Consider the following 26567-nt stretch of genomic DNA (forward strand, 5'->3'; position numbering starts at 1 on the left):
ACCTGATACCACAAGACTTCATACACCATGGGCCACCATGCCAGGTAGCCCTCTGGACTTAAATACACTGGCTGAAGGAGAGTGTCAAAGTGCTAATTCTGCCCTACCTGCCCCCCACCCCCTACCCCGATACACACACACTTCAAAGCAATTTGTGCACCCTAACAAGACAGTTCTTGAGAGAGGTGCCAGTTTACCTTTCAGTGATACCACAGGTCGACTCCTCTCTCTGGTTCATCCAGGAGGCTCTGCTTTTATGGAACCTTTTTCTTTTCATTATTCCGGGATTATCGTTATTATTAACCACTTTTATTCTCATTAAAAATAGTCGTAACTCCCGCCCTTTGAGACTCTAGCTCCTGTTCCCCTCTTCCCCACCTCATTCCTTTTTCTCCACTTTCCGCTTGACATGACCCTAATACTTCAGTAAAAAAATTGTTTCTTCCCTAATGTCCATGCTGCCTTTAGTGCCTCAAGTTACTCCCTTCCCCATCTCCAATATTACTTTCAGACCTCAGGTTGTCACTAACCAAGAATTTTCTGACAGTCCCGTCTTTTAATTTCTGTAGTACCCTACAATGTCCTTTTGCCTGCAACCACCCCTCTCCCCTGTCCTCTCAAGCTAATTTAAGTGCATTTTCTATTTCCACAGCACCGTGTGATGCTCCCTTCCCTTTGCCAATGCCCCATCCTCCAAGCTGGATCACGTTTCCAAAAAATACCTAATACACACTATTTTCATAGTATGCTCTGATGCCCCTTTCAAATCCCCTCAACCTTATTTAAGCATCTCTTGGATTTTCATAGCACCCTATGATGCCCTCTTTCCTGTCCCACCCTCCAAGACAGGTCACATAAGCTTTTCTACATTTTCATGACACCCCATGCTCACTCCCTATTACAGCATTTACCACACTGCCAGTTTACGTATTTGTCTCTCTCACATAATCTAGAACATTCTTTAGAGCTGAGCACTGTGTCTGAGGAGTATCCCCAGAACCTAGATTGGTGTCATACACATAAGTGGTGGTCAATAAATGGACAAGGTATCCTCGTTATTAAGCTTTTATTTTTTTCTATATTCTGCAGTAACTAAGCAAAATCAAGGTAGTTGTCAATTTTCTTTACACAACAGCAGACACAAAGGTTTTCAGAATGGCAAGACATAAAAGAATTCTCCCATCCGTCTCTCACATTTTACTGGTTATTTCAAACTTTTAAGAACAGCCTATTTTACTGATATAAAATATGTATCAGATCACAGAATATGATGCAAAGACTTCATTTTATAACGTTAGCAAAACTGTTTTACTAAATATCAATGACAGAAAAAATATATCTTCTTCAATGGTATTTTAAAACATACTATGACCTTAATCAACACTGTACTAAAATGAATAAAATCTACAATATTCAAAGTAAACGTTCTGTTTCTCAAACAATTAGCACTGATCACAAATACCAAATACAGTGCCCCACTCCCCATTACATTCAACTAAGGACCCAGATGATCTATTCCTTGGGGTACCTTTGAAGCTCTTTCCAATCCCCCTCAAGGGTGTGCTGCATATTTCCCTAAGGGGCAGAATAACCCCTAGCACCTGAATTGAGGATAGCCTCAACTTCTGCATCATCATCAGAATCCCAATCGTAATTACATGGCCAGTCCTTGGAGCATCGGTTACGCACCCTTGCCACAAAATGCATGACTTTCAGCTTGCTTGATTCCACGTGTGCTCGAGGTCCCCAGAAGAACTCGTACTCCACAGGACTGCTACGGGGCACCGGCTTATAAATCAGGTACCCTCTGCGCACAAACTCTTCTGTAACGACCTTCTTTGGATCTCCAAAGATGCTGTGCTGCCGGCCAGGCTGCATCCCCAACTTTCCCAGCACTTTCCAGACCAGGGCCTCCTTGGCGCTGTTGCCCATGATGAAGATGAGGGCTAATATAGACATCAGGAGACTTTTCTTGGTGCCTTGAAAATTGCTCCTGGCTACCGAGGGCTTCTGCGCTAGAGCAGTGCTCGAGGCTTCCTCGGGAGTGGTGGATGCCTCCTCTGGAGTGCTTGGGTCTTCCTCTGGGCCGCTCAGGTCGTCCTCCGGGGTGCTCGGGACCAAAGAGGCGGCCATCGGGGTCTCGGAGGTTTCTGAGGCCTGTATCTTACGATTGTTGCGGTTCTCTTCTGCGGCCCTTGCGTTACGGCGACGCCGACTCTTTCGTCCCCGTGGCATATCTTCTGCTAGGGGCACGGAGCCTATAGCAATCCTAGGGAAAGATAACTGTAACCTCTGCAGAAAAAAGCTATCTCCACTTTAAAAAGTGGCCGCCGCTGAAGCCACCAACGTCAATAGAGTCTTTGTAACAAGCGAGACGTTTTCAGCTACAAAGCTAACACCCACGCAAGCCGACTTGCACTAGCAGCCGCCCCCAGCGCTCGCCCCAGCAGCAAAGCACAAGAATGCAGGGCTGAATTGACTCCGCCTCACCTGCCACGCAATCCCCAGACTCCAAAAGGAAGTGGGCGGGTCCTACAGGCACACTTCCGCTGTCAGATAGAAGAACGGACAGGCCTAAGCAGGGGTGGGACTAGGGGAGAAATGACGGCTTGGGATTGGCAAGGACAGAAGTAAGTAAAGAAGAAATAAACACAGGGTTCCTGGGCTTCGCTGGTGGCGCAGTGGTTGCGAGTCCGCTTGTCGATGCGGGGGACACGGGTTCATGTCTCGGTTCGCGAAAATCCCACTTCCCACGGAACGGCTGGGCCCGTGAGCCATGGCCGCTGAGTCTGCGCGTCTGGAGCCTGTGCTCCACAACAGAATAAGCCCACAGCGGTGAGAGGCCCGCGTACCACACACACACACACACACAAAAGTCTAAATATAGGGTTCCTGCATTTTTCAGTCTAGTACAAGATTGGCTGGCGGGTCTTGGGAAAGAGTGTGTCTCTACTCTATTCCCAGACTGGGGGTGTGTTTGAGACCATGGGGGAGGGACAGGAGTGTATTCTTAGAAGGAATCAGCTGCTCCCAGCTCTCCTTTCCTGTCTTGGCTTACACAGCATATTCATTCACTCGCCTTGCTTTCAGAAGGTGGCTCTGTGTATACTGATTAATTCCAGGGCCCGCATAAGACCTAGATAAGATGGCTGTGGCCGAAGTGCTGGGTGATGAGAGGAGATGGGACTGCAGAAACGAACAGTGTGCAAGAGGTGCAGAGCCTTTAAAATGTTATATATTCACTACATTATTAAGCAGGGCACTGACTGGATCAGACTTGCATTTGTACAGCCTCACAGAGGAGCAGACTATTGTCTGGCAGGTCATTTAGGAAGCAATTAGAATAAGAAGCAAGAGGGAATGAAAGTGAGCCTTAAGGTGGTTACCATGGGGATGGAGAGGCAGAAAGACATTTTAAGGGTGATCACTGATAGGCTTTAGAGACTGATTGGATGGAAGTGGTGAATAGGGAGTGGGTGGTAGAGTGCAGGTTGGCTCCAAAGTTTCTTGGCTCCAGTATACCTGAATACCGGATTTATTTTGCTTCTTTCTTTCATTCTGTAATCCGAATATAATTCATAACATACTCTGAACTTTATCCACTCCAGGTCTTGGCTCACTGTTTCCTCTGTGTGAAATGCCTTTCCTCTCATCTCCAATTACCTAAATTCCAACTCTTTGCTCAGAGGCCTCTTCCTCCCAGGAGCTCTTCTTGGTCGGCACAAAAGGGTAATGAGCCCATTTTTGCTCCCCATTTTTTGCTCTCTATAGCAAGCACTCCATATCTTTCTTACGTCATTCCAAAGATACTATTTTGCACAAGTCACTTCACCTCTCTGAACTTCCATTTCCTCATCTATAGAGTGGAGTTAATTAAAGTACTAGTGGTCTCATAGGGTGGTGAGAATTAAATGAGATAATAAATAAAAAGCATGCATCACACAGAAAGCACAGCCTCTGTCTCTCTAGGTGTTTCAAGCAGTGTGTGAGAGTGGCATTTAATAAATAAATGCACATTGAAGGAATACATGAAATGGAAGATTTTGCGCATGTTTTTATCTGAACTTTTTTAAAAGCAAGTGAATGCTTTATACCTGCTTGGCTGGAAGAGGTGAAATGTTTGTTTGACAGGATTTCAGATTGTAATCCCAAAGAGGGAAGGAGTCCTGTCTCTCCCCTTGATGTCTCCTAGCCCTTGATAGAGTTGGTGGAATAGGATATGTCTACACCTGGTGAATAAGTTCTGGGGTGGGAAAGTGTGTCCTGTTTAGAAAGCAGAATTGCCAGCTGAATCACCCAACAAGGCCCAGTCCTCTGTACATGTGTAGAAAGGGAATACCTGGTTCTGAGGAACTCAATACAAGCATTGAACTCAGACATGGGAACATGAGTTCTGGCCCAGCCCCTGTCATTTACAAGCTCTTGACCTTGATGAGTTTAACCTAACATCTGTGTCCTGTGATTTATCCTCTAAACAAGCAGAAAAGGCTAATCCCTCTTGCCCTGTATGCCAGGTTTCTTGTGAGACTCTCTGCAAATCCAACAGCACATACCAGCAACCCTGAGTTAGAGCAGGTTCCTCTGAGTTCAGTTGTTTCTTTTTTGTATGTTTTGTGTTTGCTGTTTGGGAATCTGTGTGACTAGAGGATTGCAAAATCACCCATATTGTTTCCAAAAACTTCTCCTTTCTGATGGGACTTTATGGGAATGCAATCCATCAAACTAATTTTCTTCCCAGGGGTTACTTTCTAACTCAAGTTTTCTTTATACCCAGAGCCTACCAAGACCTCCTGTTGGCAAAGCCTCACCATAAACGAACTTGGGGTAGTGTATGCTTGTTGCTGCATTACCTTCTGTCCACCAACCAGCTGACTGAGGAGGGGGTGCCATTTCCCTGTCACTCCATTCATCTTAGTGAACCTTTGCTCCAACCCACAACAAGGATGAGGCAGCTCTGCATAGCACCCGGGAAGATCAGAGCCTATCCTTATGCAGTGTACAACCTAGGGCTGTAGCTCTCAACAGATTTCCTCAAAGGAGTAATCAGGAACAGGCTTTAGGTTGTGAGCTACTCTCAGTGTTCCCAAAAGCTTAACAGAAATCACATTTATGTAAGACAGGCCACAGAGGTTATTAGTCAAGAAACACAGTGTTTTTAATAGCAAGAATATTGCCAGGCATGATAGTAACAGGAGGAAATCATAAAACCATGCCTTGGGACATTGTGGACCACAGGTCTGTCTAGAGTAAGTAGAACATGACAAAGGAAGGGCAGCTGAATTGTGAGGGCCCGAGAAGTACAAAGAGAGGAGGGAAATTAGCATTGCTGTGGTAGGCTATGTGCCTAAACTACCTCCAAACTGGAATCTTTACAACACCCTTCAATCACCAGTGAAGCTAGAGAGAGATTAACTCTCTTGCCCAAGATCATAGTACTGCTGTTGAATGTCAGTATTGGGGCTCACATCTTCAGATTTCTAAGCTCCACCTTCTGCCATCACACACCTCACAGCTCCTCCAACTGAGTGCACATTTGGTGGTGCCAGGAGGCTTAACATGGAAGGGAGTGTTCTTGCTCCCTTGGCATAGGAGCAGAAGGGAAAGAGATGAGAAAAGGGACAGATGTGTAGAAGGGCAAGACAAGGATCCTTACTCACCTTACTAGGTTTTCCATACTTGGCTCTGCCCCTTCCAAGCTGTGTCAAGTCCAGCATGTTATTTAACCTTTCTAAGCCTCAGTTTCTCCATCTGCGAATAAGCATATCATAGTGGTGTTGCGAAGATTAAAGGGAAATATCTCATGCAAGATGAGGTAGGTTGAAAATGTCCCCCAGTTCCCAAAGATGTCCATGCTCCTATCCCCAGAATCTGTGAATAGGCTACCTTATATGGCAAAGGGGAATTTTGCAGGTGTGATTAAGTTCAGGATCTTTAGAGGAGGATTATCCTGGACTATCTGGGTGGGCCCAAGGTAAACAGAGAGTCCCTATAGAAGGGGGACAGTAGAGTTAGATTCAGTGAAAGATGTAAGGATGGAAGCAGAGATCAAAGAGGAGAGAAGATGCTACATTGCTGGCCTTGTAGATGGAGGAAGAGAGTATGAGCCCAGGAAAGTAGGGCACCTCTAGAAGCTGAAGAAGACAAGGAAATGGATTCTCCCCTTGAGCCTCCAGGAGGAACACAGACCTGCAGGCACATTTTAGACTTCTGACCCCCAGAACTGTAAAAGATTAAATTTGATTGCCTTAAGCCACTAAATTCGTGGTAATTTGTTACATCAGCAGAAGGAAACTAATATACAAGTTATATGTGTGCCTCACTCATGGGGAGTGCCTAATGAATAAGAACTGTGACTACCCGTTGAGGTGAATTTATATTATTGTCATATTTTCAGTGAAAGTACTGGGAGGAACTGGGGAGGGATACGAGACTGGGCTGGATACCTTGGCAGCAATTCTTATGGGTGTTGATGTACCTTGTTCTTCTCTGGGGCTGTCTACTAACCCCCCTATCCCAGGCACTGTCCTGGTTATATGACCAAGTTTCCTTAGGCATTGCTCTTACCTGAGCAGACATTGCCAAAGCCACCACCTGGTCGTAAGTGCTGCAGGTGGGATAGAGAGGGAAATGAAGGGGTCAAGCCACACTACTCCCACCGCTGTAACTAATCATCTTTCAGTTGTCTGTAGGCCCTGTTCTGATTCCAGCAAGCACCTCCCAAGGGCACAGAGCACCCTTGGGCCAGTCTCTCCATTTGCAACAAGGCTTGCACAGACTGTGGGCCACCGCTACTTGAACAAGTGAGTCTGACCCTATCTGATGTCCCTCATTCAGGGGCTGGGCTCCTCACTGTTTATGGTCTGTGGAAGAATCATTTCTCTGAAACATTTCACACTGCAGGCATGGACTTATTTTACAGTTTTCAAGAATTAGGATCTTGCAAGGAGTTCTATAGCATGTGCACTCCTACAGTCATGAAACAAAAGCCATGTGATTACTTTTCAGGATCGTTTGCTGGGTTTGAGAATAGAATATTTTTACTGCAAATTAATCACAAACATAGGGACAAGAATAAAATTACTATTACAAACACCTGCATAACCAGTGCCCTGCTGTGTCAAATTTAAAAATTAGGCCCTACCTTGGCCTTACCTTTACATTACAGATATGGTAAAGCCCTCTGTTTACCTCTTCCCAGACCCACACCACTCTCTCCTTCTTCAGTGGCATCTGCTATCATGAATTCAGTAACTATTATACCCAGGACAAGTTGTACATATTTGCTACCTATTTCTGTGTTCATACACATTATATAGGATTTTTAAAACATGTTTATGCAAGTTGATAAATGTAGCTCTAGGTCATTTTCATGTTTGTATACTATTTCTTTCAGTATTTGCAATTTATCTTTCTCATGATGACCCAGACTTTTGCAGTTTCTATTTTTCCAGAAAAAAAAAACAAACAAACAATGCTCTTATAAGTCTTTGTGTACCTATCCCCTGAGAACACGTGAACATCTCTAGGGTCACCATCTAGGAGTGGACTTACTGGATGTGTCTGCATGGATGTGTTTACATAGACCACATGGAATTTATGCTTTGCTTCATTTATAAAAATTAGATCCTTCTATATACAGTTTTCACTTCATTCTTTTTGCTAATCAACAATAAAATTTGCTCAACTCATACCTGTAAGGCTTTCATTATAATGGCTGAGTGATGTTCCTTGCAGTGGTTTTACCATAATCTTTTCAGGCATCCATCTGTTGGCCTGGTACTCTGTGTCTCCAAAGTATTTGCCCCCTCTACAAACAATGCGGCAATAACAGTTCAATCATTTGTTTACTAGAATTTTTTTCTTAAATGAGCAGTATATCTAATTGAGTATGAGAGCCAAGTTTATGTTCAGGATTTTTGATGAATGATTAAAATCTTCTACTTCAGTCGAAATCAAGGTGATTTATGACTTTTCCTGAATCCTAAATAATTCTATGATGCATAAGGTTGGTTGAATGTTATCCTGAAGCCACCCAATAGGACATCACTGAATGGTTTCCAGCAAGGGACTGATAAGGTCAGATCAGTGATTTAGCAAAGCCTCTTTGGCTGCAGTGTGGAGACTGGACTCTGAGGGAGGTGGGAGGGGTGGATGGAAGACGTCGTTAGAGGCTATTGCCTTCATCTAGGCTAATGACAGTGGTGCCTGAAATAGAGTGATGGCAGTGAAGATGGAGAGAAGGGAATGGATACCAGAGCTCATTAGAAGACTGAATCATTAAGCCTTGGGGATTGCTTGGATCTGGGTAGTGAGGGGAAGAAACAGGTTAACTGGGCCTCCCAGTGTTCTGGCTTGGGTAAGTGATGAGACTAGGGATGCCGGAGGAGAAGCGGGTTGGCTGCCTTGCTCTTCTCTTAGGTGCCTTGGCCTTTTAGGGGGAGAGGGGATGGCCTTTGTTAGGTTTACTCTCTGGGATCATTGGATTTCAGATGCCTGCAGAAGCCTTGCTAATGCTCAGCCTCTCCCAGCACACAGGGTACAGAATACAGCAGGGTGCAGCCAGTCCTCAGAATTGTGGGAAGACTAGATATCATCCATGGCATTTGTACCTTGGAGGAAATTCTCTCCTTAAGCAAGGGTAACTCCATACTGGGTTTCCTACACTTTTCTCAGAATCACAAGTCCCCCCCAAACCCCAAAGTGAGTCCATTAGTTGACCACATCATCACAGGAGTGATGGCACTTCCTAAAATTCACCCTGAGGTTCTGTGGGGTCTTCAGGGTGTCGAATCGCCTCAAGTGACATCAGTGATAATCGGAACAAAAGGTGCCAAGTATCATGCCCATGAAATCTGCCTGTGTGCTCTTGTGAGCCCGAGGTGCCTGCCACTCGTAGACTTTAGGGTCCCTCCTTGGCTACTCCTGGACATGCCCAAACATTTTTCTATGGGGAATCCCCATCCTTCATGCTTTCTGTTTAAGGGTGGGGATGACTCTGAGGGCGAGGTGGAATATTGCCCTCCAGAAAGTAACCAAGTATGCAGTCACATTAAAGTTCCCCAGCTGTTAACTGAAATGTTGCTTATTCTTAGCCAATTAAGAATTGTTGCATTTCTTTCCTCAACATATATCTTAGCTCTGGCATATTATTATTCATAATGTCAATAATAAGTAACTTCCTTCTGCTATTTTTATTGTGCATTGTCTCACAGTGCAAAATAATTGGTCACTCTTATTAGGATGCCCAATGTAGATACGAGGCATCTGAGGCATCTGAGGCCTGATATCAAATCCCTGACAGGTGATGGAGTCAGGATTTTTGACCCACTTCCCTGATTCCACTGATATTTTAATTTTCTCCTCTGAATCATAAATGAGGCCGTTCCTATTTCCACACAGCTTCCCTTACAGGGTTTCTTATCGAGATGTATGCAGCATTCTCATTCCTGGCTTTATGCCACCTCCATGCTCCTTATCCAACTATGTCTTGCATGTAGTCATAGGAAGTTCCTCCTAAGAGGGGTCACCACTCACTGTTCACCACCAGACTAAACACTTCAGATGTTGCATCTGGCTCCTTGCTAGCTCACTGGGGCCTGGTGGTCCATAGAAAGTCTTCAAAAAGTGAGACCAGATGGATTGAATGAATGAATGTGGAATTGAGGCAACTTACCTTCCTACCACAGCATCTCTAGCCAGAGCCACAGTGTGCTTGACATTCAGACCCAGGATTTCCCAGGTCCTGAGCTTGTACTGACTAGGGAGTGGAAGACCTTGTGAACTCAGCCCCCCAGTGTGTATGCACACCTGTGTGCACATAGGCATGAAAGTGACCATCCATTCACAGGGGCACACTCACCTCTCGGTTTCTGTCTCTGTGTAAAGTTCCCAACATGGGTCCCTCTGGTTTAAATCATTAACGTAGTAACTGTCTGGTAAGGACTTGGCATACATTATCTCATTTAATCCTCACAACTTTCTTTTTTTTTTAACATCTTTATGGAGAATAATTGCTTTACAATGGTGTGTTATTTTCGGCTTTATAACAAACTGAATCAGTTATACATATACATATATGCCATTATCTCTTCCCTCTTGTTTCTCCCTCCCTCCCACCCTCCCTATCCCACCCCTCTAGGTGGTCACAAAGCACCGAGCTGATCTCCCTGTGCTATGCGGCTGCTTCCCACTAGCTATCTATTTTACATTTGGTAGTGTATATATGTCCATGCCACTCTCTCACTTTGCCCCAGCTTACCCTTTCCCCTCCCCATCAAGTCCATTCTCTAGTAGGTCTGGGTCTTTATTCCCATCTTGCCCCTAAGTCCTTCATGACCATTTTTTTTTTTTAGTTTCCATATATCTGTGTTAGCATGCAGCATTTGTTTTTCTCTTTCTGACATACTTCAATCTGTATGACAGACGCAAGGCCCATCCACCTCACTACAAATAACTAAATTTCGTTTCTTCTTATGGCTGAGTAATATTCCATTGTATATATGTGCCACATCTTCTTTATCCATTCATCTGTCGATGGGCACTTAGGTTGCTTCCATGTCCTGGCTATTGTAAATAGTGCTGCAATGAACCTTTTGGTACATGAATCTTTTTGAATTATGGTTTTCTCAGGGTATATGCCCAGTAGTGGGACTGCTGGGTCGTATGGTAATTCTACTTTTAGTATTTTAAGGAACCTCCATGTTCTCCATAGTGGCTGTATCAATTTACCTTCCCACCAACATTGCAAGATGGTCCCCTTTTATACACACCCTCTCCAGCATTTATTGTTTGTAGATTTTTTGATGATGGCCATTCTGACCGGTGTGAGATGTTCTCTCATTGTAGTTTTGATTTGCATTTCTCTAATGATTTGTGATGTTGAGCATTCTTTCATGTGTTTGCTGGCAATCTGTATATCTTCTTTGGAGAAATGTCTATTTAGGTCTTCTGCCCAGTTTTGGACTGAGTTGTGGGTTTTTTGATATTCAGCTGCATGAGTTGCTTGTATGTTTTGGAGATTAATTCTTTGTCAGTTGCTTCATTTGCAAATATTTTCTCCTATTCTGATGGCTGTCTTTTCATCTTGTTTATGTTATCCTTTGCTGTGCAAAAGCCTTTAAGTTTCATTAGGTGCCATTTGTTTATTTTTGTTTTTATTTCCATTTCTCTAGGAGGTGAGTCAAAAAAGTTATTGCTCTGATATATGTCATGGAGTGTTCTGCAAAGGCTTTCCTCTAAGAGTTTAATAGTATCTGGCCTTATATTTAGGTCTTTATCTTGAATTTTTTTGTGTGTATAATGTTAGGGAATGTTCTAATTTCATTCTTTTACATATAGCCGTCCAGTTTTCCCAGCACCACTTACTGAAGAGGCTGTCTTTTCTCCACTGTATATTCGTGCCTCCTTTATCAAAGATAAGGTGACCATATGTGCATGGGTTTATCTCTGGGCTTTCTATTCTGTTCCATTGATCTATATTTCTGTTTCTGTGACAATATCATACTGTCTTGATTAACGTAGCTTTGTAGTATAGTCAGAAGTCAGCCAGCCTGATTCCTTCAGCTCCGTTTTTCTTTCTCAAGATTGCTTTGGCTATTCGGGGTCTTTTGTGTTTCCATACAAATTGTGAGATTTTTTGTTCTATTTCTGTGAAAAAATGCCAGTGGTAGTTTGATAGGGATTGCATTGAATCTGTAGATTGCTTTGGGTAGTGTAGTCATTTTTACAATGTTGACTCTTCCAAGCCAAGAACATGGTACATATCTACATCTATTTGTATCATCATTTTTTTAAACATCTTTATTGGAGTATAATTGCTTTACAATGGTGGGTTACATTCTGCTTTATAAAAAAGTGAATCAGTTATACATAAACATATGTCCACATATCTCTTCCCTCTTGCATCTCTCTCCCTCCCACCCTCCCTATCCCACTCCTCTAGGTGGTCACAAAGCACCGAGCTGATCTACCTGTGCTATGCAGCTGCTTCCCACTAGCTATCTATTTTATATTTGGTAGTGTATATATGTCCATGCCACTGTCTCCCTTTGTACCAACTTACTCTTCCCCCTCCCTATATCCTCAAGTCCATTCTCTAGTAGGTCTGCATCTTTATTCCCGTCTTTCCCCTAAGTTCTTCATGACCATTATTATTTTTTTAGATTCCATATATATCTGTTAGCATACAGTATTTGTTTTTCTCTTTCTGACTTACTTCACTCTGTATGACAGACTCTAGGTCCATCCACCTCACTACAGATAACTCAGTTTTGTTCCTTTTTATGGCTGAGTAATATTTCATTGTATATATATGCCACATCTTCTTTATCCATTCATCTGTTGATGGAGACTTAGGTTGCTTCCATATCCTGGCTATTGTAAATAGAGCTGCAAGGAATATTTTGGTACATGACTCGTTTTAAATTATGGTTTTCTCAGGTTATATGCCCAATAGTCCAATTGCTGGGTCATATGGTAGTTTTACTTTCTTTTTTTTAAGGAACCTCCACACTGTTCTCCATAGTGGCTGTATCAATTTACACTCCCACCAAGAGTGCAAGAGGGTTCCCTTTTCTCCACACCCTCTCCAGCATTTATTGTTTGTAGATGTTTTGATGATGGCCATTCTGACCAGTATGAGTTGATATCTCATTGTATGTTTGATTTGCATTTCTCTTATGATTAATGATGTTGAGAATTCTTTCATGTGTGTGTTGGCAATCTGTGTATCTTCTTTGGAGAAATATCTATTTATGTCTATTTATGTCTTTTGTCCACTTTTGGATTGGGTTTTTTTTTTTAATATTGACTTGCATGGGTTGCTTGTATGTTTTGGAGATTAATCCATTGTCAGTTGCTTCATTTGCAAATATTTTCTCCCATTCTGAGGGTTGTTGTTATGTCTTCTTTATGGTTTCCTTTGCTGTGCAAAAGATGTTAAATTTCATTAGGTCCCATTTGTTTATTCTTGTTCTTATTTCCATTTCTCTAGGAGGTCAGTCAAAAAGGATCTTGCTGTGATTTATGTCATAGAGTGTTCAGCCTATGTTTTCCTCTAAGAGATTCTGGCCTTACATTTAGGTCTTTAATTCATTTTGAGCTTATTTTTGTGTATGGTGTTAGGGAGGGTTCTAATTTCATTCTTTTACATGCAGTTTTCCAGTTTGCCCAGAAACACTTATTGAAGAGGCTGTCTTTTCTCCACTGTTCATTCCTGCCTCCTTTATCAAAAATAAGGTGACCATATGTGCGTGGGTTTATATCTGGGCTTTCTATCCTGTTCCATTGATCTAAATTCCTGTTTCTGTACCAGTACCATACTGTCTTGATTACTGTAGCTTTTTAGTATAGTCTGAGATCAGGGAGCCTGATTCCTCCAGCTCCGATTTTCTTTCTCAAGGTTGTTTGGCTATTCAGGGTCTTTTGTGATTCCATAGAAATTGTGAAACTTTTTGTTCTAGTTCTGTGAAAACTGCCAGTGATAGTTTGACAGGGATTGCATTGAATCTGTAGATTGCTTTGCGTAGTAGAGTCATTTTCACAATGTTGATTCTTCCAATCCAAGAACATGGTATATCTCTCTCTCTATTTGTATCATGTTTAATTGCTTTCACCAGTTTCTTATAATTTTCTGCATACAGGTCTTCTGTCTCCTTAGGTAGGTTTATTCCTAGATGTTTTATTGTTTTTTGCAGTGGTAAATGGGACTGTTTTCTTAATTTCACTTTCCGATATTTCATCCTTACTGTATAGGAATGCAAGAGATTTCTTTGCATTCATTTTGTATCCTGCTAGTTTAGCAAATTCATTGATTAGCCCTACTGGTTTTCTGGTAGCATCTTTAGGATTCTCTATATATAGTATCATGTCATCTGCAAACAGTGAGAGCTTTACTTCTTCTTTTCTAATTTGGATTCCTTTTATTTCTTTTTCTTCTCTGATTGCTGTGGCTAAAACTTCCAAATCTATGGTGAATAATGCTGGTGAGAGTGGGCAGACTTATCTTGTTCCTGATCTTAGTGGAAATGGTTTCAGTTTTTCACCATTGAGGATGATGTTGGCTGTGGGTTTGTCATATATGGCCTTCATTTTGTTGAGGTAAGTTCCCTCTATGCCTACTTTCTGGAGGATTTTTATCATAAATGGGTGTTGAATTTTTTTTGAAAACTTTGCCTGCATCTATTGAGATGATCATATGGTTGTTCTCCTTCAATTTGTTAATATGGTGCATCACATTGATTGATTTGCATACACTGAAGAATCTTTGCATTCCTGGGATAAACCCTACTTGATCATGGTGTATGATCCTTTTAATGAGCTGTTGGATTCTGTTTGCCAGGATTTTGTTGAGGATTTTTGCATCTATGTTCATCAGTGATATTGGCCGGTAGTTTTCTTTCCTTGTGACATGTTTGTCTGGTTTTGTTATCAGGGTGATGGTGGCCACATAGAATGAGTTTAGAAGTGTTCCTCCCTCTGTTATATTTTGGAAGAGTTTGAGAAGGATAGGTGTTAGCTCTTCTCTAAATGTTTGATAGAATTCACTTGTGAAACCAGCTCGTTCTGGGTTTTTGTTTGTTGGAAAATTTTTAATCAGAGTTTATATTTCAGTGCTTTTGATTGGTCTGTTCATATGTTCCATTTCTGCCTGGTTCAGTCTCGGAAGGTTGTGCATTTCTAAGAATTTGTCCGTTTTTTCCACGATGTCCGTTTTATTGGCATATAGTTGCTTGTAGTAATCTCACATGATCCTTTGTATTTCTGTGGTGTCTGTTGTAGCATCTCCTGTTTCATTTCTAATTCTACTGATTTGAGTCTTCTCCCTTTTTTTCTTGATGAGTCTGTCTAATGCTTTTTCAATTTTATTTAACTTCTCAAAGACCCAGCTTTTAATTTTATTGATCTCTGCCAAAGTTTCCTTCATTTCCTTTTCATTTATTTGTGATCGGATCTTTATGATTTCTTTCCTTCTGCTAACCTGGGGGATTTTTGTTCTTCTTTCTTTAATTGCTTAAGGTGTAAGGATAGGTTGTTTATTTGAGATGTTTCTTGTTTCTTAAGTTATGATTGTATTGCTATAAACTTCCCTCTTAAAACGGCTTTCACTGCATCCCATAGGAATTGGGTTGTTGTTTTTTCATTTTCATTTGTTTTGAGGTGTCTTTTGATTTCTTCTTTGATTTCTTCAGTGATCTCCTGGTTATTATGTAGTGTATTGTTTAGCCTCCATGTGTTTGTATATTTTACAGATTTTTTCCTGTAATTAATATCTAGTCTCAAAGTGTTGTGGTCGGAAAAAATACTTGATATGATTTTAATTTTCTTAAATTTACCCCAGCTCGATTTGTGACCCAAGTTACGATCTATCCTGGAGAATGTTCCATGAGGACTTTAGAAGAAAGTGTGTTCTGTTGGTTTTGAATGGAATGTCCCGTAAATATCAATTATGTCCATCTTGTTTAATGTATCATTTAAAGCTTTTGCTTCCTTATTTATTTTCATTTTGGATGATCTGTCCATTGGTGAAAGTGGGGTGTTAAAGTCCCCTACTATGATTGTGTTACTGTCGATTTCCCCTTTGATGGCTGTTAGTATTTGCCTTATGTATTGAGGTGCTCCTATGTTGGGTGCATAAATATTTACAATTGGTAGATCTTCTTCTTGGATTTATCCCTTGATCGTTATGTGGTATCCTTCTTTGTCTCTTGTAATAGTCTTTGTTTAAACTTCTATTTTGTCTGATATGCATATTGATACTCCAACTTTGTTTTGATTTCCATTTGCATTGAATATATTTTTCCATCCCCTCACTTGCAGTCTGTATGTGTCTCTAGGTCTGAAGTGAGTCTCTTGTAGACAGCATATATACAGGTCTTGTTTTTGTATCCGTTCAGCCAGTTTATGTCTTTTGATTGGAGCATTTAATCCATTTACATTTCAGGTAATTATCGATATGTATGTTCCTATTACCCTTTTCTTAATTGTTTTGGGTTTGTTATTGTAGGTCTTTTCCTTCTCTTGTGTTTCCTGCCTAGAGAAATTCCTTTAGTATTTGTTTTAAAAGTGGTTTGGTGGTGCTTAATTCTCATAGAATTTGCTTGTCTGTAAAGGTTTTAATTTCTTCGTTGGATCCAAATGAGATCCCTGTGGGGTAGACTAATCTTGGTTGTAGGTTTTTCCCCTTCATCCCTTTAAATATGTCCTGCCACTCCCTTCTGGCTTGCAGAATTTCTGCTGAAAGATGAGCTGTTAACCTTAAGGGGATTCCCTTGTATGTTTTTTGTTTTTTTACCCTTGCTGCTTTTAATATGTTTCCTTTGTATTTATTATTTGATAGTTTGATTAATATGTGTCTTGGCAGGTTTCTCCTTGGATTTATCCTGTATGGGACTCTCTGTATTTCCTGGACTTGATTAACTATTTCCTTTCCCATCTTAGGGAAATTTTCAACTATAATCTCTTCAAATATTTTCTCAGTCCCTCTCTTTTTCTCTTCTTCTTGTGGGACCCCTGTCATTCATATATTGGTGCATTTAATATTGTCCCAGAAGTCTCTGAGACTGTCCTCAATTCTTTTCTTTTTTTTTTATTCTGCTCTGCAAGAGATATTTTCACTATTTTATCTTCCAGGTCACTTATCCGTTCTTCTGCCTCAGTTATTCTGCTATTTTTCCCTTCTAGAGTATTTTTCATTTCATTTATTGTGTTGTTCATCACTGTTTGTTTGCTCTTTAGTTTTTCTAGGTCCTTGTTAACCGTTTCTTTTATTTTCTCCATTCTATTTCCAGGATTCTGGATCATCTTTATTAACATTATTCTGAATTCTTTCTCAGGTCGACTGCCTATTTTCTCTTTATTTGTTAGATCTGGTGGGTTTTTACCTTGCTCCTTCATCTGCTGTGTGTTTCTCTGTCTTCTCATTTTGCTTAACACTCTGTGTTTAGGGTCTCTTTTTCACAGGCTGTAGATTTGTAGCTTCCGTTGATTTTGGCATCTGCCCCCGGTGGCTAAGCTCTTTCAGTGTGCTGTGTAGGCTTCCTGGTGGAGGGGACTAGTGCCTGTGTTCTGGTGGATGATGCTGGATCTTGTCTTCCTGATGGGCAGGTCCATGTCTAGTGGTGTGTTTTGGGGTGTCTGTGGCCTTATTATGATTTTAGGCAGCTTCTCTGCTAATGGGTGGGTTTGTGTTCCTGTCTTGCTAGTTGTTTGGCATGGGGTGTCCAGCAGTGGAGCTTGCTAGTCGTTGAGTGTAGCTGGGTCTTGGCGTTGAGATGGGGATTTCTGGGAGATTTTTGCCGTTTGATATTACATGGTCCCGGGAGGTGTCTTGTGGGCCAATGTCCTGAACTCGGCTCTCCCACCTCAGAGTTACAACCCTGATGCCTGGCTGGAGCACCAAAAGCCTGTCATCCACACGGCTCAGAATAAAAGGGAGAAAAAAAGAAAGAAAGAAAGAAGAAGATAAAATAAAATAATTATTTTTAACTATTAAAAAATGAAAGGAAGAAAGAAGAGAGCAACCAAACCAAAAAACAAATCCACCAATGATAACAAGTGCTAAAAACTATACTAAAAAACCAAAAAAAGACAGACAGACAGAACCCTAGGACAAATGGTGGAAGCAAAGCTATACAGACCAAATCACACACAGATGCATACACATACACACTCAGAAAAATAGAAAAAGGGAAAAAAAAATATATATCGTTCCTCCCAAATTCCACCTCCTCAATTTGGGATGATTCATTGTCTATTCCGGTATTCCACAGATTCAGGGTACATCAAGTTGATTATGGAGATTTAGTCCGCTGCTCCTGAGGCTGCTGCGAGAGATTTTCCTTTCTCTTCTTTGTTCGCACAGCTCCCAGGGCTTAGCTTTGAATTTGGCCCCGCCTCTGTGTGTAGGTCGACTGAGCGCATCTGTTTTTCACTCAGACAGCACGGGGTTAAAGGAGCCGCTGATTCGGTGGCTCTGGCTCACTCAGGCCTTGGGGAGGGATGTGTATGTAATGCGGGGCGAGCCTGTGGCGACAGAGGCTGGCATGGCGTTGTTCCAGCCTGAGGGGCGCCGTGTGTTCTCCTGGGGAAGTTGTCCCTGGATCACGGGACCCTGGCAGTGCCTTACAACTTTCTTGAATGGTGAGCATTCTCATTCATGTCTGGTAGATGTGGAAACCTGACTCAGGCTCCTTACATAGGTAAGAAGCATGGATACAGAAGAGGAATGGGAGTAGTGTATCTGTAATAATTGGGACCATTTCTTGAACAGCTTCTCTGTGCCAGCCATTTTGCATACACCATTGCACTTAATCCCCACCATAACCCTATAAGGTAGTTACTATTATGCCCATAATTCTGCAGATGAGTCATGCTAGACGTAACTGGAATATACAACTTCTCAACGTCAGAGTTAAGTTGTTTGGCCTGGGTTTGAGCCGAGGTTTGTTTGTTATTATAGCCCAAACCCTTATCACAGTACTAGGCCTGAGGTGTGGGAGCAGTCTGAAGGATCAAGGACTGCTTGTGTAAAGGATTGGAAGTAACAGGCAACTGAGGGAATCCCAGGTGAGCATATCCCCACTCCTCACCTCAGAGTGATCAGAATTCTGGACGGATCTTAGGCTGAATTTTACCTGCAGGCCAATTGCACCTATTCCATGGTTACTGGGAGTTAATATTTATGACATTTAGAAGTTTAATAGCCTGGATGTTATAAAAAATATTTCACTTTCTTTTTACCATATATTCTCAGTTGATGATGGAGGGGATATTTTGCACAGACTTTCCTGCTATATGCAGCCTGTGTTGTTCTAGTCCTTAGTGATCTTGGATAGGGACCCAAAACATTGTTATGAAGAAATACTCCTGGATGAGGCTTATGTAGCCATCAGGGCCAATGTGATGCCATTACCTAAGCGACCACAGAAGCAAAGCATTGGATAGGCAATTAATGGAGAAAAGGGAGCCATCTTGCACTCTTGGTGGGAATGTAAATTGATACAGCCACTATGGAAAACAGTACGGAGGTTCCTTAAAAACTAAAAATAGAACTACCATGTGACCCAGCAATCCCACTACTGGGCATATACCCTGAGAAAACCATAGTTAAAAAGGAGACATGTACCACAATGTTCATTGCAGCACTATTTACAATAGCCCGGAGATGGAAACAACCTAAGTGTCCATCATCGGATGAATGGATAAAGAAGATGTGGCACATATATACAATGGAATATTAGCCATAAAAAGAAATGAAATTGAGCTATTTGTAATGAGGTGGATGGACCTAGAGTCTGTCATACAGAGTGAAGTAAGTCAGAAAGAGAAAAACAAATACCATATGTTAATACATATATATGGAATCTAAAAAAAAAATGGCTCTGATTTACCTAGGGGCAGGACAGGAATAAAGACGCAGACATAGATATTGTACGTGAGGACATGGGGTGGGGGAAGCATAAGCTGGGACGAAGTGAGCGAGTAGCATGGACATATATACACTACCAATTGTAAAATAGATAGCTAGTGGAAAGCAGCTGCTTCGCACAGGGAGATCAGCTCGGTGCTTTGTGACCACCTAGAGGGGTGGAATAGGGAGTGTTGGAGGGAGATGCAAGTGAGAGGGTATATGGTGATATATCTATACATATAGCTGATTTATTTTGTTATACAGCAGAAACTAATACAACATTGCAAAGCAATTATACTCCAATAAAGATGTTTAAAAAAATGTGTTATGCATTGCACAAAAGGCAGTAGGGAAAAATCGAGAGTCTTTCAAGCTAAAAGTCTAAAAGTAAAGTTATGGAGTTTTAAATAGGTGAGTGAATCATATCTGACTCTTACTTTTCTTTACTAAAAGTAAAGTTATGGAGTTTTAAACAGGTAAGTGAATCATATCTGACTCTTAAACTTTTCTCTGTTCATGAAGTAGGGAATTATTTGGTTTAGGGGTGCCTAATAATAAGACATAGTATTGATTAGGATTTTTTTGCAGTAGTTCAGGTATATAAGAATGAGGTAGATTATGATGCTATTACAAATACCTCTCAAATCTCAGTGTCTTTAAACAATATACAAGTGTTTTTATGCTCACATTATATGTCCACTTTTAGTGGGAACAGTGGTATTTCCCGCATTGTTCTCACTCAAGGTCCTTTGCTGAGAGAACCTCACTAGTGTAACTTTGCAGGTCACTATGTTAGGAAGAAAAGGAATGTGATACATAATTCCCCCTCTCTGAAAGACTTTTCTCCAGATGTGGCACAAATCACTTTTGCTCATATTTCATTGGAAATTAGTTTGTGTTACCATCCTTAATTTTAAGTGGCTACTGAGGTACAATTCTATCAGGTTCAGAATGTAGGAGAGTCAAATGTATTTAGTGGACAGAACTTTCATCTACTAGTCAGGCAATAGAGGATGATATCTTGTGTAGCTGATTATTTAGGTGTTTCAACACTGTTGATAATATTTTTTCCTCCATACATCGCTTTCAGCTGTCCTCTACTGTGTCCTCTTTTCAATCTCTGAATTACTTCTTTGGTGGTTTCATTTTTTTAATTTAAATGTAATTGACATATATCATTGTGTAAGTTTAAGGTGTACAATATGTTTGATTTGACACATTTCTGTATTGCAATATTGTACATACATTTATATATTGAAATATATGACTACAATTGTATGCTGTTATCTAACACTTCTTTCCCATAATATAATTATCATTCCCTTTTTGATGTGGGGACTTAGGATCTATTCTTTAAAAGTGTGCAGCCAAGATGGCAGCTAGGATGACCATGAGCTCACCTCCTCCTACGAACACACCAAAATTAAAACTATTTACAGAGCAAGGATTAATGATTAAGCCTGGAATCTAGCAGAAAAGATCTACAACTAAATATGTAAAGAAGGAACCACAGTGAAATGGGAGGAGGGTAGGGGTTGTGGTATAGTCAAGACCCACAAATGAGAGGATAATTAAAATTACAAATGTTCTCCCCAAGGATTGAGGGGTCTGAGCTCCACATTGAGTACCCCAGCCCAGGGGCCTTGCACCAAGAAGATGAAGGCCCAGGACATTTGCATTTGAAGGCCAGTGGAGCTTACTTTTGGAAGATCCACAGGGTTATGGCAAAAAGAGACTCCACTCTTAAAGCGCACACACAAAATCTCACATGCTTCAGGAGCCAGGGAAGAAGCAGTAATTTGAAAGATCCTGAATCAGTCCCACCTGCTGATCTTGGAAAGCCTCCCAGAGAGGCAGCAGGTCACCCTGGGGACATAGACACTGGCGGCAGCCAATTTTGGGAGCTCGTTGTACCACAGGAATGCTGGGACTAGCAAGGGCCATTTTGAGTTCCTTTAGCTTATTAGCACTGGAACCTGGCCCCACCTACCAGCTTGTTTGCATCAGTACTGGGATGCCTCAGACCAAGCAACTAGCCAGGAGGGAACACAGCCTCACTCACCTGCAGGCCTGCTGCCTTAAGATCCTCTGATCCCTCAGCTGAATGGGACATGGTCCTGTTCATCTGGGAGCTCAGAACCTAGCCCTGCACACCAACACTAACCCTGAGACCAGTCTCAGCCATTAGTGGGCAGGCACCAGACCCAGGATACCCTGGGCCAAGGCCCAATCCAGCAGCAGGTCAATACCAACTCTGGGACACCTTGAGCCCCTCAGCCAGCTGCCCTGCTATCTGACCCCACCCATCAGAGGACCAATACAAGCTTTGGGACGCCCCAGACCCCTCAGCCAGCTGTTTCAACAACTGGCAACACCCAACAGCATGACAACACCAGCTTTGGGACTTCAGAATCCGAAAGACAGAGACCCTGGGACATGGCTCAGCCCACCAGTAAGAAAGTGCTATCCTCAGGACCCCCTAGGCTGCCCACCAACAGGCTGACACTAGCTCCAAGATACCCTGGCCCAATTCAGACATCCGGAGCTCAAGACCCATCCACCCATGGAATGATATCAGCTTTGGGACACCCCAGATCATGCAGCCAGCCATGTCATGAAGCAGACACACCCACTAACAGGCCAGCCTTAGGTCCAGGATCCCCAGTCCCACAACCACCCAATCCAGAACCCAGCTGTGCTCACCTGTGGACAAGCATTAGCCCTGGAGTTTCCCAGGGCTCCCCAGCAGCTGCCTTATGATCTGGGTCTTCCTGCCAGTGACCAGCAGCCTTTGCACAATTCAGGGCCTGACAACCAACCAGACCAGGGGCCAACCATGCATACCAGAGTGCCCACAATTGTCCTCCCACTACAACAGAATGGCCCACATGGCCCACATAGAGGACCCCTAGAGCATAAAATTCTGATGACCAGAAGGGAGTGCACTGCTAAGATACATAGGATGTTTCCTAAAAAAGGCCACTTCTCCAATATCAGAAAAGTAACCAACCTACTGAATACATAGACATAAAAACAGCAAATTTAGAAAAAAGAGGCAACAGAGTAATATGATCCAAATGAAGGAAAAAGATAAAACCCCAGTAGAAGAACTAAGTGAAGTGGAGATAATCAATCTGCCTCATAAAGAGTTCAAGCTAGTGATTATAAAGATGCTGAAAAAACTCAGGAGTAGAATGGAGGAATGCAGTGAACGTTCAATAAAAAATTAGAATATATAAAGAAGGACAAAACAGAGCTGAAAAATACAATAACTGCAATAAAAAATATGCTAGGAGGAATCAACAGTAGATTAGATGATAGAGAGGACTGTATTAGTGAACTGAGAAAAAACAGTGGAAATCACTCAAGCTGAAGAGAAAGAAAAAGAAAAAAAAAGAATTTTAAAAATGAGGACGGTTTAACAGACCTTTGGGACAATATCAAGCATACTAACATTTGCATTATAGGGGTCCCAGAATAAGAATAGAGAAAGAAAGGGGCACGAAGCATTTGAAGACATAATAGCTGAAAATTTCCCTAACCTGAGAAAGGAAACAGACATCAACGTCCAGGAAGCACAGAGAGTCAACCCAAAGGGGACCACACATTAAAATGGAATAAATAAAAGATAAAGAGATAATATTAAAAGCAGCAAGAGGAAAAGCATGTTACATTCAAGGGAACTCCCATAAAGCTCTCACCTGTCTTTTCAGAAAAATTCTGGAGACCAGAAGGGAATGGCACAATATATTTAAAGTGATCAAAGGGAAAAACCTACAAGTTAGAACACTCTACCCAGCAAGGCTATCATTCACATCTGAAGGAAAGATCAAGTTTTACAGACAAGAAAAGCTGAAAGAGTTCAGCACCACAAAACCAGCTTTACAAGAAATTTTAGAGACTTCTCTAAGCAAAAAAGAAAAGGCCACAACTAGAAATATGAAAATTACAAAAGGAAAAAGCTCATTGCTAAAGGCAAATATACAATAAAGGTAGTAAATTAGCTAGTAGGCAGGTAAAACACAAAAGTAGTAAAATCATCTATTGATGTTCACAATAAGTAAAGATACACAAAATGAAAAATGTAAAATATGTCCAAAATAGTAAAATGCAGAGTTGTTAAAATGTGTTTGATCTTAAGAGATCACCAACTTAGAATAATGATATATAGCTATATGTAAACCCCATGGTAACCATAAACCAAAAATCTATAATAGATACACACACAAAAAAAAGAGAGAAAGGAACAAACAAAACACTAAAGATAGTCATCAAATCACAAGGGAAGAGAGTAAAAGAAGAAAAGAACAAGAAGGAACTGCAAAAACAACCCCAAAACAGTTAACAAGGTGACAATAAGTACATAACTATAAATAATTACTTTAAGTGTACATGGACTAAATGCTCCCATCAAAAAACATAGAATGGTTGAACTGATTAAAATATATATATGCTGCCTACAAGAGACTCCTTTCAGATCTAAGGACAGACATGGACTGAAAGTGAAGGGATGGAAAAAGTACTCCATGCAAATAGAAACAAAAAGAAAGCTGGTGTCGCAATAATATCAGACAAAATAGACCTCAAAACAAAGGCTGTAACAAGAGACAAAGATGGACATAACATAATAATCAAGGGATCAATCCAAGAAGAAGATATATATGCACCTGACTTAGGTGCACCTAAATACGTAAAGCAAATATTAACAGACATAAAGGGATAAAATGACAGTAACACAATAGCAGTAGGGAACTTTAACACATTAAGCACACATTGGACCAAATGAAATCAATAGATATATAGAGAACGTTCCATCCAAAAACAGTAGAATACACATTCTTTTCAAATGTACATGGAACATTCGCCAGGATAGATCACATGCTAAGCCACAAAAAAGCCTCAGTAAGTTTAAGAAGTTTGAAATCATATCAAGCATCTTTTTAGGCCACAACACTATGAGAATAGAAATCAATGACAAGAAAAAAAAAGCTACAAAAACACAAACACATGGAGGTTAGACAATATGTTACTAAACAAAAATTGATCACTGAAGAAATCCAAGAAGAAATCAAGAATACTTGGAGACAAATGAAAACAAAACACAGCCATCCAAAATCTATGAGACACTGCAAAAGCAGTTCTAAAAGGGAAGTTTACAGCGATACAACCTTACCTCAGGAAACAAGAAACATCTCAGATATACTACACAATCTAACCTTACATGTAAAGGAATTAGGAAAAAGAAGACAAACAAAACCCAAAGTTAGTAGAAGGAAAGAAATCATAAAGATCAGAGCAGAAATAAATGAAATAGAGACTTAAAAAAGCGATAGAGATGATCAATGCAACTAAGAGCTGGTTGTTTGAAAAGATAAACAAAATTGATAAACTTTTATCCAGACTCATCAAGAAAAAAAGAGAGAGACTAAATTAATAAAATCAGAAATGGAAGAGAAGATATTGCAACAATACCACAGAAATACAAACAATCATAAGAAATTACCATGAAAATTATATGGCAATAAAATGGACAACCAAGAAAAAAATGGACAAATTCATAGAAATGTACAGTCTCCCAAGATTGACCTGGAATAAATAGAAAATATGAACAAAACAAGTACCAGTAATGAAATTAAATCAGTAATAAAACCATTACCAACAAACCAAAGTCCAGGGACAGATGGCTTCACAGATGAATTCTATGGAACATTTAGAAAAGAGTTAACACTGATCCTTCTCAAACTATTCCAAAAAATTCCTGGGGGAAATGTGAGAAATGCTTATGATCTAATTATACAAGGGCAGCATCACCCTGATACCAAAACCAGACAGAGATATGACCAAAAAAATAAAATAAAATTACAAGCCAATGTCTCTGATAAACATAGATGTAAAAATCCTCAACAAAATATTAGCAAATTGAATTCAACAGCACATTAAAAGGACAATACACCATTATCAAGTAGGATATATCCCAGGGATGCAAGTGTGGTTTAAAATCCGCATATAAATCAATGTGATACACCAGATTAACAAATTGAAGCCTGAAAACCATATGATTAGCTCAATAGAGGTAGAAAAATCTTTTGAAAAAATTCAACATTCAAAGGGGGTAAGGGAAAAGATCTCAACATAATAAAGGTCATATATGTCAAACCCACAGCTAACATCATACTCAATGGTAAGAAGCTGAAATCATTTCCTCTAAGATCTGGAGCATTAAAAGTATACCCTATGTTTTTTCAACACAGTATTGGAAGTCTTAGCCACAGCAATCAGACAAAAAAAGAATAAAATGAATCCAAATTGGAAAGGAAGAAGTAGAACTGTCACTGTTTGCCAATGACATACTATACATAGAAAATCATTAAGATACCACCAAAACCTACTAGAAGTCATCAATGAATTTGGTAAATTTGCAGGACCAAAAAGTAATATACAGAAATCTCTTGCATTTCTATACACTAACAACAAACCATCAGAAAGAGGAATTAGGAAAACAACCCTACTTACAATCACATCTAAAAGAATAAAATACCTAGGAATAAATCTAACTGCAGAGATAAAAGACTTGTTCTTGGAAAACTATTATACACTGATGTGATAAGTTGAAGACGACACAGACAGATGGAAAGATATACTGTGTTTATTCACTGGAAGAATTAATATGTTAAAATGGCCATACTACCCAAGGCATTCTACAGATTAAATGCAATCCCAATCAAAATAGCAATTTTCACAGAACTAGAACAGATAATTCTAAAATTTGTATGGAAGCACAAAAGACCCTAAGAGTCAAAACAATCTTGAGAAAGAAGAACAAAGTTGGAGGAATCATGCTCCATGATTTCAAACTATACTACAAAGCTACAGTAATCAAAACCGTATGGTACTGGCACAAAATCAGACACTTAGATCAATGAAACAGAATAGAAAGCACAGAAATGAACCCACACTTATATGGGCAATTAATCTATGACAAAGGAGGCAGGAATTTAAAATGGGGGAAAGACTGCCTGTTCAATAAATTGTGTTGGCAAAATTGGACAACTACAACTACATGCAAAAGAATCAAACTGGACAGCTCTCTCACACCATGCACAAAAATAAATTGAGTAAAAACTTAAATGTAAGACCTCAAACCATAAAATTTCTAGAA

General features: G+C 40.6%; 1 protein-coding gene across 1 annotated transcript; it reads right to left on the minus strand.

Moving 5' to 3' along the window:
• Positions 1–1049: 1049 nt before the first annotated feature.
• MAGEH1 (MAGE family member H1) lies at positions 1050–2452 on the minus strand. Its single transcript, XM_022563588.2, has one exon. The coding sequence runs from the start codon at positions 2233–2235 to the stop codon at positions 1576–1578; it is 660 nt and encodes a 219-aa protein (XP_022419296.1). The 5' UTR covers positions 2236–2452; the 3' UTR covers positions 1050–1575.
• Positions 2453–26567: the final 24115 nt, after the last annotated feature.

The sequence above is a fragment of the Delphinapterus leucas genome, chromosome X, assembly GCF_059928025.1.
Source record: "Delphinapterus leucas isolate spDelLeu-1000000601 "Yukka" chromosome X, BTC_Dleu_Yukka2, whole genome shotgun sequence".
In the NCBI taxonomy this organism is placed as follows: domain Eukaryota; kingdom Metazoa; phylum Chordata; class Mammalia; order Artiodactyla; family Monodontidae; genus Delphinapterus; species Delphinapterus leucas.